The 19,326-nt window shown below is 39.9% G+C and overlaps 1 protein-coding gene and 1 long non-coding RNA gene across 7 annotated transcripts; one reads left to right on the top strand and one right to left on the bottom strand.

The window, feature by feature from the left end:
* The first annotated feature begins 236 nt into the window (after positions 1-236).
* PTPDC1 (protein tyrosine phosphatase domain containing 1) lies at positions 237-18,505 on the top strand. 6 transcript variants are annotated; one of them, XM_053953745.1, is made up of 10 exons: positions 237-645; positions 8,640-8,732; positions 11,328-11,499; positions 12,204-12,284; positions 12,507-12,625; positions 13,352-13,489; positions 14,171-15,372; positions 16,114-16,299; positions 17,015-17,125; positions 17,934-18,505. In XM_053953745.1, exons 2-10 carry the CDS (start codon positions 8,648-8,650, stop codon positions 18,048-18,050), a joined length of 2,211 nt encoding a protein of 736 aa, XP_053809720.1. In that variant the 5' UTR covers positions 237-645; positions 8,640-8,647; the 3' UTR covers positions 18,051-18,505. The 6 variants fall into 6 exon arrangements, 5 of the variants coding, with proteins under 5 accessions (XP_053809720.1, XP_053809721.1, XP_053809718.1 ...); XM_053953746.1 differs by lacking the exon at positions 237-645 and adding an exon at positions 6,862-6,881; XM_053953743.1 differs by lacking the exon at positions 237-645 and adding an exon at positions 7,384-7,474.
* Positions 5,341-10,415, bottom strand: LOC128794105 (uncharacterized). Its single transcript, XR_008432989.1, has 6 exons — positions 10,354-10,415; positions 9,862-9,950; positions 9,325-9,499; positions 9,049-9,166; positions 6,965-7,073; positions 5,341-6,855 (listed from the first exon to the last, which is right to left on the bottom strand). It is a non-coding gene; the product is annotated as an uncharacterized LOC128794105 (long non-coding RNA).
* Positions 18,506-19,326: the final 821 nt, after the last annotated feature.

Raw genomic sequence — 19,326 nt, 5'->3', positions numbered from 1 at the left:
TCCATCTCTTGTTTCCATCAGTAGTTTATATGAGACATAGAGAGTACCTGCATGTCTGAGGCAAGATGAAGTGAGAGAGGGAGACAGTCTGCAGGGCCAGCTGCTGTGAGAGTATCACCTCAGATACAATTAGCAATGTAGTCCTCTCTCATGATGTACTTGCTTGGCTGGACACATAAACTGACCCAAAAAGCATTTCTTCCATATGTTTAAGTAAATATTTCACTTCCTCGTAAATCCAGTTATACCATTATGACTATTTTATTTTGTGTAATAGCAGTAAAATTATAAGTGAGAGGAGTTGTCTAGAAACTGGGAACTCTGACATGGAGAAGATAGTTGTCTCATAAATCAGAGCTTTCCTTTTTCTAGCTAGATCTAGTTTTAAGTGGTTCTACACTATTTTCCTAGATGTGTAGTCACCTTTTGCATTTTAAGTCCATTGAATGACCTATAAATAACATCTGATACAACTCTTCAGTTTTGGAACTGTCTTTTGAACTGGAATTTTCATATTACTCTGCTGCCTTTACCTAACATTTCACTACATTTTGTCCTTTACTGGCAATTTTAGGTAACACTGGAACCAACAGGAAAAGAGAGACTGTCAGAAGTAGAGATGATGAAAGAGGACAGGGATCACAGGTGGGCTGCTGTTATGGGATCTCATTAAGCAGCTAAATGTGTACATTTCTCCCACAACTGTAACACTGCTGGTAAAGTTGAGGTCTGCCAAAGGCTTTGAGCTTGTTTTTATGATTGATTTGTGGTGGTATAGCATTATGCTTAATGGACAGAAAAAAAAATTATGTGTATGTATATAAATATATATATGTAAAATACCTAAAAGCAGAACTTATAGAAAGTCTTCAATAACATGTATATGGTTGTAAAGTTACACAAAGCTAAAGCCTCCCCTGCAGAGTTTCAAAACAGGCTGAAAATAAAGCAACATTAATTGATTTTTATGATCCAAATGCTGAGAAGAGCAAAAAGCAAAAGGAGAAGCTGGAAATGCCCAAAGCCAGCTAGGAATCCAAACACACAGTTTGTATTAAATGAAAATGAATCTTAGGTTTTAGTCAGCTTTAAGTTTTAGGATAATGTGATGTTTTGATTCTGTCTATGTACCACTGAAAACAGTGCAGTGTAGGCAGTGGCAGACATTCTAATGAGGCAGTTTAGACACTTTCCTGCCTGCCTAATCTGATAAACCTTTACCTAAGGTCACGGGACAGGTGGATTTGCTATGTCTGCTGTGAAGTAGCCATGAGGCAGCTCCTGCAGTGCAAGAGAAGCTGCCAGAAGCCCAGTGATCCTGTTCTACTTACTTAAAACACTTGTTGGTATCTTTAAATAGCAATCATAGTTCAGCAGAATTTTCCAGATGACTTGGGATTCTTCATTTTATTGAAACAGGAAAATGCCGAGCCTAGAGACATGAAGATTGCTGGTTTAGTCATTAGCATACCACCTACTCTGTGTATTCTTTCCTTGGAAATGGCAAATTATTTCAACCTGTAGGTTAATTCTCCCAAAAAGTCACCCTCAGTTAGCACAAAGCCTTGTCTTGACTCAATTACAGTGGCACGTCCTGTTTGAACAAACATGTTTGTTGGAATTAGCCAAATTCTGCAGAGCACTAGAAAAAATTAGTTGCTCAGCTGAACAAAGTGTCATTAATAGTGAGGAGTACAACTGTAGGAACAGATAAATGAGTAGCCAGCAAAACTCTGACACCTACAAGTGGACACAGCAAAGCAGAGGCTGTTGCACCAGGAATCCAAACCCTCCAAGGATTAACCTCCCTCTGGAATCAAATAGGTAAATAGTGTTATATTACCCACATGGAAATAAAACTTAGGTATGTCAGTGACAGCTTCTCAAATGTGAACATTCAGAACTTCCCCCAAAGAGTATGCTTATATTAAGAATTTAAGTAATATTTATTAGTTATCCGAAGCTGCACTTTGTTCTTTAGTCAACTAAAATGATGCCAGCTTCCTCCAGCTCCTTCTACAAAATGTTTTGCCAGATGCTCCATTTGTTAACACATTTTAGTGTGCTGACACTTGGAAAATACATGTATCCCTTTACTCATAATTCATAGATTCAGATTTCTAGAGCCACTTCTGTAGGGAGTGAACAATGTGAAACCAAGGAGAGCTGCTGCGGGGCTGTTCCTGTTGTGTGAATTAACCCAGAGAGGTTACCAAGGGCTACCCTGAAACCAGAGCCGAAATGCAAAGAGCAGATTCATTTCACTGTAAAATTTATATTTCATTCTAGCTGACCTCTGATTCTTTCTGCCCTACATTTCTAAAACAGAATCCTGCTGAAGGTCTGTCATTCCCAGGAACTCTTCACTGTTCTGCTGGGGCTCTGCTCTCACCAACACCCGAGTGTGCCTGGCCCCTGGCCCTGGGCAGGGCTGCTGCAGCAGTGGCACTGGACACCAGCTCTTGGCACTCTGGGAACCCACATGGGTTCACTTTTGGAGGTTCTGAAGCACCCAGTTGCAGCTGCAGGCTGGGGTAGCTGTGGCTGCTTGGTCCCTTTGTGGTTGAAACTTATACCAACACACTAAAGAAAGGTGTGCAAAAGAGGATTTTAGGCTTCACAATCTGTTCAGCCAAGGTACCTTAGTGTCTTTTCCCAAATTGTGTAAAAATCTTTTGAAGTCCCATTTTTATTTCTTTTTTTTTTTTCCCACAAACTTAGAATCACAGAACAGATTGGGTTGGATTTTAATTTTAAGGACACTTTGGTTCTAAGTAATTGGGAGGTATTTTAAATTAATCCCTAGCTTCATTAATGGAAGGGATTTTTAACAAGACATGCAGGGAGGTGATGGGAATAGATGAAAGCTCTTTTTTTTCATCAGCTACTACCTAGTGTTTGAAATTGATTTTGACATAAGATCTATTTTTAAGATAGAATAAGATATTGTATCCTATTTTATTTACATTTTTATTCATCTAGTATTTAGTTAAATCAACAAAATCTTTAGGTTTTACTTGATTATGTTTTTAGTTGATTACATTTGATTATATTTATATGAATTAATTTTTGTTATGGTTTTGAGACATTAATGCAGTTAATTTATACTTGCTAAAAATACTTCAGTGACATTCTGTGCTTTTACCGGGTAAGAAGAAATGTTTTATGCAGATAACAATGGAACATTTCTATCGAATTCTCTTTTCCTGGCATTTCAAAATCAATCTATCAATGTAATTAATCTCACTTCACAAAATTCTCTCTGTGGCTCTGTGTTTGTGTGGTGCATGTAGACACACAGGTAAACACCTTTTTACTTGTTGCTAATTGGAAATGAGGTGAACAGGAAGAGCAGAGCTGGGAGAGTCAATTAGAACATCAGGCTGGTGCGGCCTGTTTGCCTCAATCCCTTTAAAGGCCAGGCAGACGAAGAAAGCAGTTTAGGGATGATTATCTGCATAGTCCCCGAGGCACTCCCGCACAGTTTAGGTTAAGAAAAGATCCTTGCTGGCTCCTCCCAGATTAGCATCCCCGATCCGATTAGCCACAGGAACCGCCAGGGGAATTCATTCAGCTTCTCTGTAAAACGTGCCTGCCCTACATCATGTTTCTTGTGGTTGATACTGCAGCAATGAAGGGATCAGCACTCACTCATTCTTTTTGCAGGGTAACAGGTAAGCTGTTACACTGAAATTGCTAAAACTATTAAAACTCATGTAAACTTACTATCGTTTTGACTGTATTAGATGTAAAAATCCTCTAACTTGCAGAGATAATTTTTGAACTTGCACTTGAGTGCTGTCAGAATGCTGACAATTGCTGACAGTATTTCATTATTCTGCATGTAGTCAGTGTGATGAGTATGAGAGTCTCTTGGTAAACATGATGTTCATGATCAAGGGTCTCAGAGCCAGCATTTTTGTTTGTAGAACAGTTAATATATTTACTTTATGCCATCTTCTTGATGAGTATCATCTTGCTGTGTAAATACTGTACAACTAAACTATATTTGTTTACATTTTTTAACCTAGTCTTCTCTCTGACCTTTATCTGTGTGTTTATTTCCTTTTTTAATATTTAGGTGTTTGCTTACAGGTAGTAAACATTTCAAATTTCAAATAATTGAGCTTTTTGAAGCACCTTGGGAATTGAGGTGTGTGCCTACTGAAAGATGTGTGCTCAGTGCTAAAACTGCCTTCCAGACCATGGTTAAATTGTAGATTCATGAAATGTCTGTTCCCAGTGAGCTTTTTCACTGGTACAGGCATTAGAACAACAACCTATGCATTGTGTTTCATTAATCATAATAATCACATTTAGCAAAACCCTTAGTTATCATAATTTTTTTACAAACCTTTAGAAATGCTTTGTTATCCCTGGCAATGTTAAAGTTAGATAGTCTGTGGTAATTCAAAGTGCAATTTCATTTACCAGTGCTTCTTGCACCAGTAACTAACCATGTCTCAGCCAATTTAGAAGATTTTTTGCTAAAAACTCTCATGATCTGCCAATCTTAAAGCATCAGATTCAAAGCCTGAATTGAGAGACAAGGTTATAATTTAGTAGCTCTTAACCACTTCATTAAATATACCCAGTCCTCACTACAGTATCCTATTTTTACTTAGTCTTAATCATCTAAGTTATCTTTAGTCATCTGCCTGAAACATCTTCATTAGTGCTGTTTACATGATTTTGCATTTTGGCAGTGAAACTTTATCCCATGTGATCTTATATTTAGACATTCTGTTGACTTCTGTGGGACTGCTCACAAAAGCAAAGCTTCTCAAGTACTTGCAGAATTAGGCCACAGGAAATTTTAAAGGTGTCAGCCAAGTGCTTAGGCACTAAGCTACGCTCGCCCCTACCTGCAGTGAGCTCACTATGTTCCTTTAAAAATTTGGCTGCTAGGTAGTTAGTTACACATGACTACAACAGGGAGAGAACAAATTCACTTTAGAAGACAATAAAACAGTAAAAATAACCTCAGAATTTCATGTGACAGACCTAAGCATCAGCATTGCCTCTATTGTATGAATCTATTTGAGGTTTAAATTAATTTTTTCCCATATATTGATATTTTAAATGGAAAATGTACTAATTTTTTTTATTACAAAGGTAATCTTTTTAAGTGTGTGGTCTGCTTTGGCATCCTTGTTTACCGAAGCCACAGGAATTAAAGATTTGGGCCCTTGCTATTTGTGGATAGGTGCACAGGGGCGCAGTGGGGAGCCTTACAATGGGATTACTGTCCATGCTGGCAGCTATGCTGCCCTAACTGGAATCCTTCCAGCTGGGAATGCAAGCTCTTCTCTCTGTTTGAAAACATGTTCTGAAGTAAAAGGTAGCAATTGCATTTATTAAATAACCATCCTTATTGCCAAGATAGAGTGAGACCAGCATCTTCTTGTCTCCTCACTTTTTGACGTATAATTGTTTTCTGGCTGCTGCAATAATGGACATTGCTCCTCTCATTTCAGTCTGGAGCAAAAATTCAGCCCAGCCTCTGGAAGCCACTGGTTTCCAGATCTTGAAATACCAGAAAGTAATGTTTTTTTGTGACAAGGCAAAGTTGTTCATTTGCAAATCCCACTGCTGGTTTGCCGGGTCCATCCTGCAGCCAGCTCCTGAGAACCAGTGAGGGATGCTGCCTGTGGAAGGTGGCCTTTAGAAGGAGCATGGAATTGCTCCGTGGGACCCCCCAGGTCCCAGCTGTCCTGCTGCCTGCGTGGCACCCTGCTGCTCCCCTGTGACCTTACAAAGAGCAGGGCCTTTATTCCAGAAGAAATGGCTGTGGGCAACAGGCTTCACTGCTGAGGAGAAGGTGGATGCCCAGAGCAACCTCATCTGCAGTGGCACGAAGTGCCCACACTGCATCCTCTGCAGGAAATGCACCCCTGCATGTGTGCAGCAGTGGCAGCTGTCGTGTTTCCAAATGCGACACGTGAATCCAGTGCAACAGGAGACGAAAATCCCTTCTGGTAGAAACTGTTCAGATCAAAAGTTTGGGGAAAGAAAAGGCAACTCAAAACTGCATACAAACATCAAAGCGCATATCAAATCCATGCCTGGAGGGGAGCTCTTGAAATACCCAGAGTGCTTGGCATGAGAATTCCAAGAGATTCCTCGGGCAGTGTGGTCCTGCTCTTGCCTTCTGCCAGCCGACAGCACAGGCACATTTCCTGGTGTTTGATGTCAGGAGCTGGGGTGGCACTCGCTGGATGGCACCGCTGCCTTTGCTGGAACAGAGGTGGAACTGCACCGCAGGGAGACACCATTCCTCTCACTCAGGGACTGGACAGAGATGTGACTCCACCACAGGAGATGCCGTTCCTCTCACTTGCTCAGGGAGCTGGGATTAAGGGGCAGCCTCTTCGCTGTCATGGCAATAGGGATGCACGGCAGAGATCAAGCAGCAGAGCTGATTAAGGCGATATCGTGATTGCCCCAAGGTACGTGACTCGGATCCTCAGGCAGCTCATGGCACCGCGACCTGGAATAGCGCTCCAGGCTGTGCCTTCCGCAGCTACTGAGCGTTCACGAGATGAGCAAAATGCTGAAGAATGTCTTTAAAAACCAAGAATATCTGGTACAGAGGCAAAGCAGGAGAGAGCTGCAGCTTTAACCTAAGCACTATTTTTACTTCTAGCACCCTTTTTATTGGTGCAGAAATGTAATGCCCCTCTGTAGGAACATCAGCACTGACCTGTCCCAAATTACCACCTTACACCTGTCTGAGGAAGTGCAGTGTAACTCAGCAAAGTCATTTGTCACAATATTCCTAACTTCTTTTTTGGATGTAAATATAAGGGAATTGCTCCCATCGATCACACTAAGCTGTCAGTCAAGTTTTGCAAACTGAAAGACACAGACAAAATACTCAGGTCAGTTCGGCAGCACAGGAATTACGGATTTGCTGTATAAATGAAATAAAATGGGTTAGACAACAAAGAAACACAGAGCTCACCTCTGCCACTTAGAAGAATCTTGCTAGTATTTTGTCATACTCTAGGTATATTCTCTTCTGCATTAACCTCTATCTCATCCCTTTCCAGTTAAGAGTTCTTATCTGATTCCTGGGTAAAAAAAAAAAAAAAAAGGAAATAATTTCAGATAGAAATATCCCTGATCTTTAAATTTTTTTTTTTTAATCATTTGAGTGCAAGGAAATAGGAGAACTGAATAGTCATAGTGGTGGTGATTCTGCTGTCAGTATGATGAGATATCTTTTTCAAATGTTATCTGGACGAACTATTAAGAATTTTGAAGAGAACTTTCTGAGAAATAGAAACCAATAATTTTTGTTAATTCAGCATTATTAACTCTAAAAAAGAAATTCTGGAGCTAAAATGAAGTTTTTTCTTTAGGTTCAAAGTTTCCTCTGATAATGGAAGTCATCACTTACTGATTTCAAAATCCATTGAAAAAAAAAATAGAGGTTCTGGAGCTTCTCCAAACAGAATGCAATTATATGAAGGTACTTTATTAAAGGATTGACTTTTCAGAATATAGAGTCAGATGGTCAAGTAGCTGAGTAGAAAATGCTCCAGATACTCTTTTAATCTTCATTAAAAAGTATTCTTGATCCACATTCTTCTTAACATACTTACATTAGAGATGCATTTCTGAGCATCTCTGAAGTTTCAGAAAGCTTTTTGTCTTTCACTAACAAATGTAATTCTCACCCCTTAGAGAGAACTGGTGCAGCTCTGTGAAAGGGTTCTTAATGTGGATCTGTGATCTGTTCCCACCACTAAGGATCTTGAAAAGAACAGAGCTGCACTGGGTGACTTTGTGGAATAAAATCCATTAGCATTGTTGGAAGAATAATTTATTCAAGTATGGTGGTAGATAATGTCATATCTGGATGAATAAATTTTATTTAAATATTTACTACGAAAATAATTATGCAAAATTAGAGATAAAAGCTGGACAATGAACAGCAAGCAGTTAGCACCACACAGGCCTGTTGTATCACCTAATCCCCACAGGACTCTTCTATTTCTATATATATATTTTTTAGCAAATCTGTCTTTTAAAACCCTGTTTATGCTGCTGAATCCTAATATTGCTTTTGTGGACTTGGGAACCCAAGGTTTGTCTATTTAGCAAAATTTCTGTAGTTAATGATGCAGCAGAGATGTGTTTAGTTTGGTATAAAAATTGCTCTTTTTTGTTACGCTTGCAGCTATTTTCCTATAGAGATAAGAGAAACAGAAGGGTGATCTTATACTGAGTGAGAATCTCAAGAGCCATGCAAAGTGTTTATTTAAACATCACAGACTGATTACTGTGTTCATATTTACAGCTTGCTTTATCTTTCTGTCAGATAGAAGGTCTTCAGAGCAGGACCTACCTTCTATTAGAAATAACAGTAGAGAAAAAAATCTGTTTCTGCCTGGAGAGAGTCATAGGTTTAGTTTTCTTGTTAGAGGAGAATCATGACAGATGTGATTCCAAACCCCAAGAGTACAGGGAAGAGAGCAGTGAGGGGCCATGGATTGTATACTGTCTATCAAGTACCAGCCCATGCCTGACTGCCCAAATCTGCAATGACTCCATAACCAGGAGCACGTGGCTTTATTCTGCCTTTTTTGAGCTTCTCTTTTAGGTTTTCAGTGATTATTTTATTGTTTCAACAGGTACTGCAATGGCTGCAGGAGTTCTGCTGCAAAATGAGCAACCATACTCCTCGCTGATAGAGAGCAGTGTGTATCTGGCAAATATGAGTTCAGGTAAGAATTTGGCTCTGATGTGGCATTCATAATAAATGCTTAGAACAATTCTGGAAAAAAAAAACCCACAAAATTTTTAAAAATCCAGAAATATTATCCATATTTATAAATATAAAATGTCTCTAACAAAACCAAACTGCATTATTTCATCAACATATCATGGTGATAATATTCATTTTGTCAGATCTCTTAATGGAAGAAACTATGCCATTTTTGTGTTGAGAAACTGCCTAACTCTCTGAAAATACAAACCTGCCTTCAACAAAACTCCCCTTTCTAATTCTTTAAACTTGTACAGGATACAATTCTTTCTTACCATTTTGGGTGAGTGCTTGTTTGCAAATCTGCTAGATTCAGTAGGAAAATAACGATGTGTAGCTTTTTATTTTCCTCACTTCTGTCTCCACTATCATTTGATACATACTGAAAAGTTTCTAGGAAGAGAAAGAGAAAAGTAATTAAATGCAAGAAAGGAATGTAGTTAATTAGAAAACATTTTTCACATTTCGTGGATACAGGTAGCACTTGAAATAGCCTTTTTCATCTCCTTTCTCTTCCACCCAACCTCCAGCATATTTACATGTTTCCTCACCTGTTGATATCAGCTCCACTGATGAATGAAGAGTCAAGGTTTTGAACATTTTCCTTTCCTCACACGATATCACTGCTGATATTTCAGGCCTGGTACCCACAGCAAACATTGTCACATCTCTGTAAGAGCTGGGGAGCAGCAGTCAAAGTTCAGGACCCCAGTTCTTGGTCAGTGCCTGGAAGAAGCAGATTTTTGCCTGGTGAATTTCTCCCAGAAGGGAACTTCCTCTTATGCAAATTCCTCTGTACAAGTTATTTGTTTTGTGGTAGAAGAAGAAACACAAATGTATTTTAGGAAAATGCAATGGGATTAATTTGTTCATTGACAAAGTTAAGGTGGATTTTCTTGATTTCCTCAGCTTTCCCCTTTCAGTGCAGTCTGATGCACAGACATTGGGATGACAAAGGCTTTTTACATCACTATAATAATTCTGTACACAGTTGCTTTTTTCAAGTGCTGCAATCTTTCTGGCCACCTCATTCTCCTGCTCAGCACACTGGAAGCAAAGTGGGAGGCAATTTGCCACTTCATACCTACCTTCAGAAGCTGACACACCTTCTCCTCCTCATGATCTGCTTTCTTCAGGCTGCAGAGTTAACAGCTTTGCTTCATAAAAAAACTGTGCCCTGGAAAAAAAAAAACAGCCTTTTGTTTTGGATAACAAATTGTGTTTTGTTAGAAGATGTGAATGGTCCAGGCAAACAGTCTACAATTCATCACATACTGAAGCATTTCAGCAGGAACACACTAATCCCAGTCATTACACAGCTAATGATGCATTTTGGAGCAGCAAAGTGGAGGAGGAGAGGTGGCTGTGGAATGAAGAACCAAGAGGTGGGGGAGTATAATGTGCTTCCTTACAGATCTCTCAGGAGGCAGAGCCTCCAGCTACATTTTGATTGTTCTGTTGAATTGAGTATTTTGTGTCTTAGCGAGTTCTGAATGCCTTTTATTGAGCAAGAACTAAATACTCCCATTGTTTATGACAAACATTTTGGTTGTTCCCAGCGCGTTTTGAAAATTACCTACTTGACATGCAACTATTTTCATCAAGCGGTGGAACAGTTTGTCCCGACCAGACGCAATTCCTGTGGAAAGGAGCAGCCCGGGGCTGGCTGGCAGCAGCGCCTGCATCCTCCGTTACCATGGCGACAGCTCAGCCCCGGGGACCAGCTGCCGAGCGCGCTCGGGGATGCTCCGCTCCCGCAACTTCAGCGCTGAGCAACTTCCCCTGCGCTCAGAGCGCCCCGGGCAGCGGCGCCAGGCGGAACTGGGGCCGCGCAGCCATGCAGCCTTCCCCCCGCAGGCGCTCGGCCGTCAGCATCTTTAGCTATTTCTTCCAGGGGCGGAGGCATTCCTCCTCCGATCCCCTTCTCCGCCTCAGCCAGCGGCGCCGCAGCTCCGTGGTGGAGCTGCTCTCCTCGTCCACGCACCGGGTCATGGTGGCTCTGTCGTCGCTCAGCCCTGAGGAGCTAGATGCAACTTTTCCTGAAAAAGAAAGTAAAGTACTTTTTATTGAGACTATGGCAGTTCTGGGTATTTTCTCGGTATTACTATACTTTTGTTCTGTTAACAGTACTTTTTTTGTGTGGATAAAATAGTGGGGTTTAATTTTCTTCTTGTATTTTGTATATTCTGTTTTGTTCACTGATTCCTTATTCAGGTGTTAATACATGCTTTTTACTCTAACAGCTCAGTTATAAACAGCAGGTAAAACAGAAGAAGACATTCACGCATACTCCAAGGACATGGTTAACTATATTGGATTTCAGGTTGAAGAGGACTGTGACTTTTTTCAGCTGCAAAGGATGTCACTAACCTCTAACTTCACCAGAAAAAATACCTGGCAGTAATGCAAGCAATTTTTTCCCCTCAGAATCCTTCCTTGAACAACAAGCCTGAAATACATATTGCATGTATTTATGGTGTTTGTGAGTCCATCTAAGGCTGAAGTGATATTTTTCAGCGAGCTCCTAACTAACGTGGCTCTGCCTGTGTCGCAGGGAGCTCGAGGCGCCCCACGGCCAAGTACACGAAGGTGGGGGAGCGGCTGCGCCACGTCATCCCCGGGCACATGCAGTGCTCCATGGCCTGCGGCGGCCGTGCCTGCAAGTACGAGAACCCCTCGCGCTGGGCTGAGCACGAGCAGGCCATCAAGGGGCTCTACTCCTCCTGGTGAGCAGCTCAACATGGCAAAATAGCTGGGCATTTTAAAAATCAGCTGCTAAGTGTAAAACATAATGAGAATTTGATTTGGAATTAGAACCTGATGTAGTGACTGTCATACACAGCCCAGGAAAGACAGTGAAAGGTTCCTGTTGACTTACAGTGGGTTTGGTTCAGATCCAAAAGAATAAATACCCGTCTGTCATGAATTATTAAAAAGCTGTTCTGGGCTACTAAGGATTAGGATGCAAATGAATTAAATATGTTAATAATAAAACTGAAAAGTAAAAGCATTTCCTGCAGATGAAATAACGTGGGCATGTGTTCAGAAGGATGTTCATGTGCAGCAAAAGTCACATGAAATGTATCTTGACATTCTTACTGTTTTTTTTCTAACAGCAAATGCCTAAGCAGCAGTCACAAACCTTAAAGGGACAAACAACGATCTGGGTCCAGATCTCTATTCAAAGGAATTTTTACTTATGTCCTGGCATTTAAGCAGTTCTAGTAATTGTCTTTTGATGTTCCATCTGTATCAGTTTAATAGGATTTATCACTAACACAATGGCATAGTAGAATTTTTAAAAGTAATTTCTAACTAATCACCAAGGTATTTGTCTCTTTCTTGAATATAACGCTATTCTTACTTTGGAAGACTCATAACCAGGAAATTATTAATGATAACATTATTATTTACTTTTCTAATTTCTCAGGATAACAGATAACATCCTGGCTATGGCTCGACCCTCAACAGAATTAATTGAAAAGTACAACATTATTGAGCAGTTTGAAAGGTAACAAATTTAGTCATTATTTATTGTAAGTATTACTGGTGTAATTCCTGATCCATTTTCTCTTTCAACATAGATTTGGATTGTTGATAAAGATCCTTTCATTTTAACGCTCTACAGGTAAAGATTTATTCTCCACTAAGAATAAATATGTATTTCAGAAAATAAGGGACAATGAGATTTTGGCTGCCTGTAATACTTTGACTCATCTATTCCTTCCTTAAGATGTGGCATAAAAACCATAATTAACCTTCAGCGTCCTGGGGAGCATGCAAGCTGTGGGAACCCCCTGGAGCAGGAGAGTGGCTTCACCTACCTTCCTGAAGCCTTTATGGAAGCTGGCAGTAAGTTCCCTCCTGCTGTTGTTCCTCATTAATTATTGACTTTGGCATTTAAAGATATTTTTACTTGAATTCCTGTGAGTTAAACATAGCTATGTAGGAAACATTGCACAAAATGTGAAACCTGGCAAATACAGTGAAGAGCAAATAACACATTATTGAAGATTGTGTATTATACAGAGAGAGATGGAGGGTTTGTGTTCAGGTGTTTCTAAAGGAAGGACAACAGTTCCCTTTTTCTTCTGTATTCACAAATTCTGGTACACTCATGTCTTCTTACCTAGACTATAAAAGGTTGTTTCATTATGAGGACACTGCTCCTGACAGTATTTTTGTATTTTCATATTATGGTGAGAAGATAGAAAGTGCCTCTCTGTAAAAAGCAGCTGCTGACTGAAGAAGTGCTTTTATTTCTGAAAAGAAAAAATTGCCCTTTCTGTATATAGCTGAGTAATTTTGCATGAATCACTGTTTTGTTACATCTTTTACATTCTAGCTGAACTTGAGTTTGACAAATCTTTGCTAGCTTCATGTATCTATCAAATTTCAATAGCAAGCATACACTGAAATGGGAAAATAATCTCTTGCAAACAAGATGTAGTTAGATTTTAAGCTCCATTAGGCAATTTTAATACTATAATTTCTTATTAGTAATCTCTCCTCTGCAAATAGTACTACACCTTTCACATTCGGTGTGGCAGAAAATCACTGTCTTTCTTTTTATTTCAGTTTATTTTTATAATTTTGGATGGAAGGATTATGGAGTGGCATCTCTCACAACTATCCTTGACATGGTAAAGGTGATGTCTTTCGCCCTGCAGGAGGGGAGGGTGGCTGTTCACTGCCACGCAGGACTTGGGAGGACAGGTACGTGTCCTGTGCAGGAGCAGCACCAGGATTCCTCTAGAAACTCCAGCCATCTCTGGTAATAAACCAGGAATAACTGGGCTAGATTCTGTGTCATTGCAAGATGGACCTCTATAAAATGGTTAAAAGTGCTAAACTACTGTGTCCAAATATCCTCAATGTCTAGAGAAATGTCTAGAGAAAATCAGTTTTAGTATATTAAAACCAAAAACCTGTAAGATAGAGAAGTTTTTAATCTGTATAATTGTTCCATTACATTCAAATGTGACAGCTGCTTTTGGAGGGGAAAAATTCCCCTGGTACACTTTCATTGTCCAGTATTTATAACATGTTCACAAACTTGCCACTCACTGTTGGATCAGATAGATTTGGTAGAGCACCTAAAATTTCATTTGCTTCTTTCAAATCCTTTTTGGTTGTGCCCTTTGCGTAGAAGCTCCCATTGCTCCCATGTTTGTGAATGGTGGAACTCCTGGAGAGGCTGTGGGAAGCTCCCATTGCAGTGCAGTGAGCAGGGCTTCACTGTTGTGTGCTTCTTCACAGGCAATTACATTTAAGTAACAGCATCACATAATAGAGGACACTTTGTCTTCACCTATATTAATTTCTATCCCATATTTCCACTGAGTATTTGTTTGAGTCTGACAGTTCCTTCACCAATCCTGTCTTTGTATTTTCCAGGTGTTCTAATAGCTTGCTACTTAGTTTTTGCCACCAGAATGAGTGCTGACCAAGCGATTCTGTTTGTCAGAGCCAAAAGGCCCAATTCCATCCAGACCCGGGGGCAGCTGCTGTGTGTCAGGGAGTTCTCCCAGTTCCTGGTCCCTCTCCGCAATGTCTTTGCGTGCTGCGAGCCCAAGGCACATGCGGTCACCCTGTCCCAGTACCTAACCCGCCAGAGGCACCTGCTCCATGGCTACGAGAGCAGGCACCTCAAACACGTGCCAAAACTCATCCATCTGGTGTGTAAGCTGCTGCTGGACCTGGCTGAGAACAGACAGGTGGTAGAAGCAGAGCTGCTGGACATCCCAGACCTCTCAGCTGAGATTGAGAAGACCATGTCCCAGCTGGCATCCACGGAGCTCGAGCAGGAGCTGGCCAGGCATGACAGTGACATGTCGGACTCGTCCCACGCCCACTCCTCTGCCCTTGACAGCCAGGACTCACACTTCTCCCTGGGACACGAATGTGATGCTTTCTGTAAAAGAAGGAGTGTCGAATGCCTTCAGCCTCTTAGTCATCTGAGAAGGCGTCTGAGCTACAGTGAGTCAGACCTAAGGAGAACTGAGTTTCTTTTGGAACAGGATGACACTGCCTGGACAGTGCCTGCTCAGATCTTAGTGAACAACAAACCCAAGCAGAACAGTGGGGAGGAATGTTCTGCCACAGGTGAGGCAAAGCCACAGCTGGAATTAAACAAAGACACATTAGTGCATAACACGTGCGTGTTCTGGAGTCAAGGGAGATTTCATTTGGATGGACGAAGGGATGGCTCCTATCAGAGAAGGGGCTCTATCAAAGAAGTACAACGCAGCAGGACCTTTTCCTCAGGCCTTGCGTCCATGCACAATCCCAAGGAACCTGGAATGCCAAGGCACAGCTTGGCCAGTGACACTGCTCACAGGAAGGACCACAAGACCAATATATATGGCAGGAGAGTCTATCTCTCCGAGGACTCTGACTCTTCTTCCTCTTCCAAAGTGAACTTTTCCATTGGATATGAAAACGAGAGTAGCAGAGAGCTGTCAGAGACAATTCCACACATTGTTCTGCAGTCAGAATTAAGTTTGGAAGCTCGAAGAATTTTGGCAGCCAAAGCACTTGCAGATATAAATGAATTTCTGGGAGAGGATGAAGTGAAGCAGAAGGTAGAAATGTGGCAGGTAATTTTTAACTTAAATCCATGCTACGGGCTCTGCATATTTCACCTCAGTGAATTCCTGGAATGGCAAAAATGCCACGTGGAGCTTTGAAATGGTACATTGGGATAGCAGTTTATATGAGGTCCGGGGTCAGGTCTTTCACAGACTAGCAAAATGCACCTACACATTCTGGTCTGTAGCAGGAGGGTGGAGGTTCAGGTTATGTTTACTTTCCTAACTGGGGGAAATTGATGCCATTAATTCTGGTTATAATGTGGCTGCTGGTGGCACAGAAATAGTACAGGTTTTAAAGGTGTGAGTTGGTTTTCATCAGTGTTTTTTCAGAGGACTTGTGAGTAAAAGAAAAATAATTTAGTAGAAACTTAATTGCTTATTATCAAACCCAAATCCTCTTAGCAACATTTGCTTTGAAGTTTTAATGCAAAGCTGGTTTATGTATTCCAGTGGAGTACTGGGAGGTTCTCAGCTGCACTGCTGCTGTCATCCTTCCATTTTAAAGAATCACTTGTATTACTGCTGATTAATGTTGATACTCTAGAAAAAAAATACAAATTTTTTGGACAACTCTTTTCTTGTTGGAACATAAGAGCCAAATACTGCTACAATCAAAGCAAATGTTGACAAAGGTAAATAGACAATGCATTTTCAGTTTTGTTTTGTTTGGTTGGTTGTTTTTTTGGTTTTGGTTTTTTGTTTTGGTTTTTTTGTTTGTTTGTTTGTTTTGTTTTGTTTTGTTTTAAGAAAGAACTGAATTCTCAAGATGGAGCTTGGGATAAAATCTGCACCGAGAGAGATCCTTTTATTCTCTGCAGCTTGATGTGGTCATGGATAGAGCAGCTGAAAGAACCTATTATATCCAGAGATGATATTGACATGCTGGCAAAAAATTGCACAGTATCCAAGGATGCGCTCTACTTGCTGAGGAAGGTACATATTGGATCTGACAATTCATTCTTTCACTTTAGGCAAAGGTTGCACTTTAAAAAAGCCACTTTATTCTCTTTCAAAATCAGAATGAGAATTCATTCTGCATCAAATTGTGTGACTTGTCAAGGTATCTCTAGATATCTTCTGGTCCAAGTATCTTGATCAAAACAGAGTTACCTAGAGCAGGCTGCTTGTGTGACAAATGCTTCAACCCCTTAATTAAGTTGGAATAGGGTTGGGAAGAAACAGCCACAAAGATTATTCCTCCCTTTCTTCCTCCTTGCTAGCACTGCTCAGTTGTCTCTCTGCCAGCTTCCAGTGGTGATGGAGAGTTGGAAGGACAGAGAGAGGTACAAGATGGGGAAAAAAGCCCTGAACATGCACAGCATTTTGGGCTGAAAAGATCAAATCTCACCTTTCCTATGCCAATTCACAGGAAGGCTACTGTTTGTGGAGGGGATCTTGAAATTCCCAGAAATAATGAGGAATTCCCAGAGTAGTTTGTGGCACTCAGGAGAAGAATTTCCCATCGTGATTGAAATTATTATGCAGAGGCTCTTTGGGCTGGTGGGAATTCCCCACCAACTCCTGCACATGAAGGTTTCAGCACAGGAAGGCACAACCTGGTGTTTAAACAGCAGTTAACAAAATTTGAGTGCTAAACTGCTTTTTATGGAAATATTTCTTCTGATGAACTGCTGTTCCTTTCCACCAGGAGCAGTGTCAGACCATCCTTTGTATTTTACACTGTGTGGTGAACCTGCAAGTGCTGCCAGCTGATGTGGAGGAGGCCTTACTTGCTCGAGCTATTAAAGCTTTCACCAAGGCAAGTAATCCCAAATAACTATTGTATTTACTTGGTTTAAATCATGAAGGGTGAATCAATCAACAAAGGGAGGCCTCTGTGAGAAAGGCTACAGTAATTCCTTCATGCTTCAGTGTGAAGCTTATTTATTTCAGGGTTTACATTTTATAATTATCACATACATAAAGGGTTGGAAATATTCTCAACAAAATTCAATTCTGTCACTACAACATTAATTCTGGAGTCTCATTTTTCTCTTTCTGGACCACTGCCAGTTCATGGACATTTTCAAAATAGGGAAAAGATAATTTTACAGGGTGACACTGACTAATCACCTAGCATAGCTTACCAAAGGCTTTGGTAGATTCTGTACCATGTGAATTCCTTCCATCAGATTAAGTCATTTTCTGAAATTACACTGCAAGTCAGTTCTGTTCCAGGCCTGTACCACAGGATGTGAGTGACTAATTTCTGCTTTGGGCTCATTAAGTAACAGTGACAAGGTGAAGCTATTGCTCAACTCAGATTTCTTCTCAGATTCAGTCAATGAAATCTGAGCTTGAACAGAATGTTCACTGTGCTGCTTCCTCATCTCTTGTAAATCTGCCTGTTAGAACAATCACCACATTTCTCCTTCTTCTGTTTTATTTTTATGTCTAGTTAGCATAAAATGGAAACCACTTTAGCATTAAGCACTCCATTAAAAACACATATTTTCTTTGATAAATCTCAAAGCTTTTTTTTTTTTTTAATGTTGTGCATCTACTTTGCATTTTGCATTTTATGGCAGCTCTTTAACAACTGAACTGAAACTTCTCTCTTTTATTAGACAAGCTTCAATTCTGAGAATGGGCCATATGTTTACAATACCTTGAAAACTGTATTTAAACAAGCAATGGAAGAAAAAAGGAAAAGGATAAAAGAAGGAACAGAGAATCCTTCTTGATTTCTACACAGCTCTGCCGAAGCATTAGATGGGTTTACCAAATTATTTTGCATTTTCCAGCTACTGTATTTTGTGCTACCTGGCATGATCTACCTAACTTTAGGTAATAGAAGTTATTAACAAATAATTTTGGTTTTTTTAGAGGAGTTTAAATGGCAGTTGTTCAGTCTACATAGTTTTTAAAGAATGGCTCCCTGTGACCATTCTCTGTAGCATTTTGTTTCAGGTACTGTTCTTTTATGTTGTCAAGGGTTCTCCTCTTCTCAGATGTGTTTATTGATTTGGAATCCTCTGTTATTGGCAAGAAACATTATTGTCAAGTTACATGACTGCCATGAGTTCAGTGCCATGATCCCCAAAGGTTTAATGGATTAATATTTATGTATTACATATGTTTACATTAATGATATTTGATTTCACTTTGCAGAAAATAAATATTGACTGAACCTGTGAAACTGCTTTTCCTTTCAGAAATTTTGAAGTAAGACCAACAGTAATAATGGAGAGATTGACACATCTTAAGATCTCTTATTGATAGCAGAGAGTATTTTCCTTCAGATCTCTTAAATACTTGTAACCAAAGTATTTCTATAAGGTGTTGCAGGAGAGACATGCACTGTGTTGAGCAGTAGTCATCAAGCCCTAATTTAGACTTTTTTGGCTGAGAAAGCTTCAAACTGTTTTTAACAGAAAATTGATTGAGGCATTTAAAGTGCTTTGAATAAGAGTAAAATTTCACTTTATTGGCAAAGCTTTTATTGCTTTAAGTGAAAAAACACTTCATCATGAAATCTTCATAAGGATATGATTCTGCCCATACTTACATCCAGCAAATACTTACATAAAGAAGTATGATATAATCATACTAAAAAAAACATTAATCAAAACCTTACTAGCTGCAATACATTTTGCCGATACATTTTAATCTAATAAAACAGGAACAGCTGGGCCATCATCCTAACACAATTTTGGATTCCAGCCTTAGGATCTGGACTGGAATGCCAGTTTGCAGAATGAGCGGTTCATCTAGTTTGATAGATTTAAGTAGTTAAACAAGAATCTATCCTTTTCCAAAACATTTTTATTCTTTTCTGTAAATGACTAACATTTAGAGATAAAAATAGACCAGTTTGAAATACAGGTAATATATATATGCCTCAACTGTTGGATGATTTTATATCGAATTCAAATTAAAACAGCTACTTTGGCAGAATCATCTTAAAATAGGCACACTTGAAAGGAAAATATCACATGTGAATCACAAACAAAATCCAGC

The sequence above is a fragment of the Vidua chalybeata genome, chromosome 12 (genome assembly GCF_026979565.1).
Source record: "Vidua chalybeata isolate OUT-0048 chromosome 12, bVidCha1 merged haplotype, whole genome shotgun sequence".
Lineage (NCBI taxonomy): Eukaryota > Metazoa > Chordata > Aves > Passeriformes > Viduidae > Vidua > Vidua chalybeata.
The sequence above is the reverse complement of the archived record's forward strand: the minus strand, read 5'-3'. Positions and strand labels throughout refer to the sequence as shown.

Excerpts from the sequence above, each read along its gene's own strand:
- PTPDC1 (XM_053953742.1), top strand. The coding sequence starts at position 10,470 with ATGGCGACAGCTCAGCCCCGGGGACCAGCTGCCGAGCGCGCTCGGGGA. Across the intron at positions 11,500-12,203 it reads AAGGGGCTCTACTCCTCCTG|GATAACAGATAACATCCTGG; the intron begins GTGAGCAGCTCA and ends CTAATTTCTCAG. Across the intron at positions 17,126-17,933 it reads CTATTAAAGCTTTCACCAAG|ACAAGCTTCAATTCTGAGAA; the intron begins GCAAGTAATCCC and ends CTCTTTTATTAG.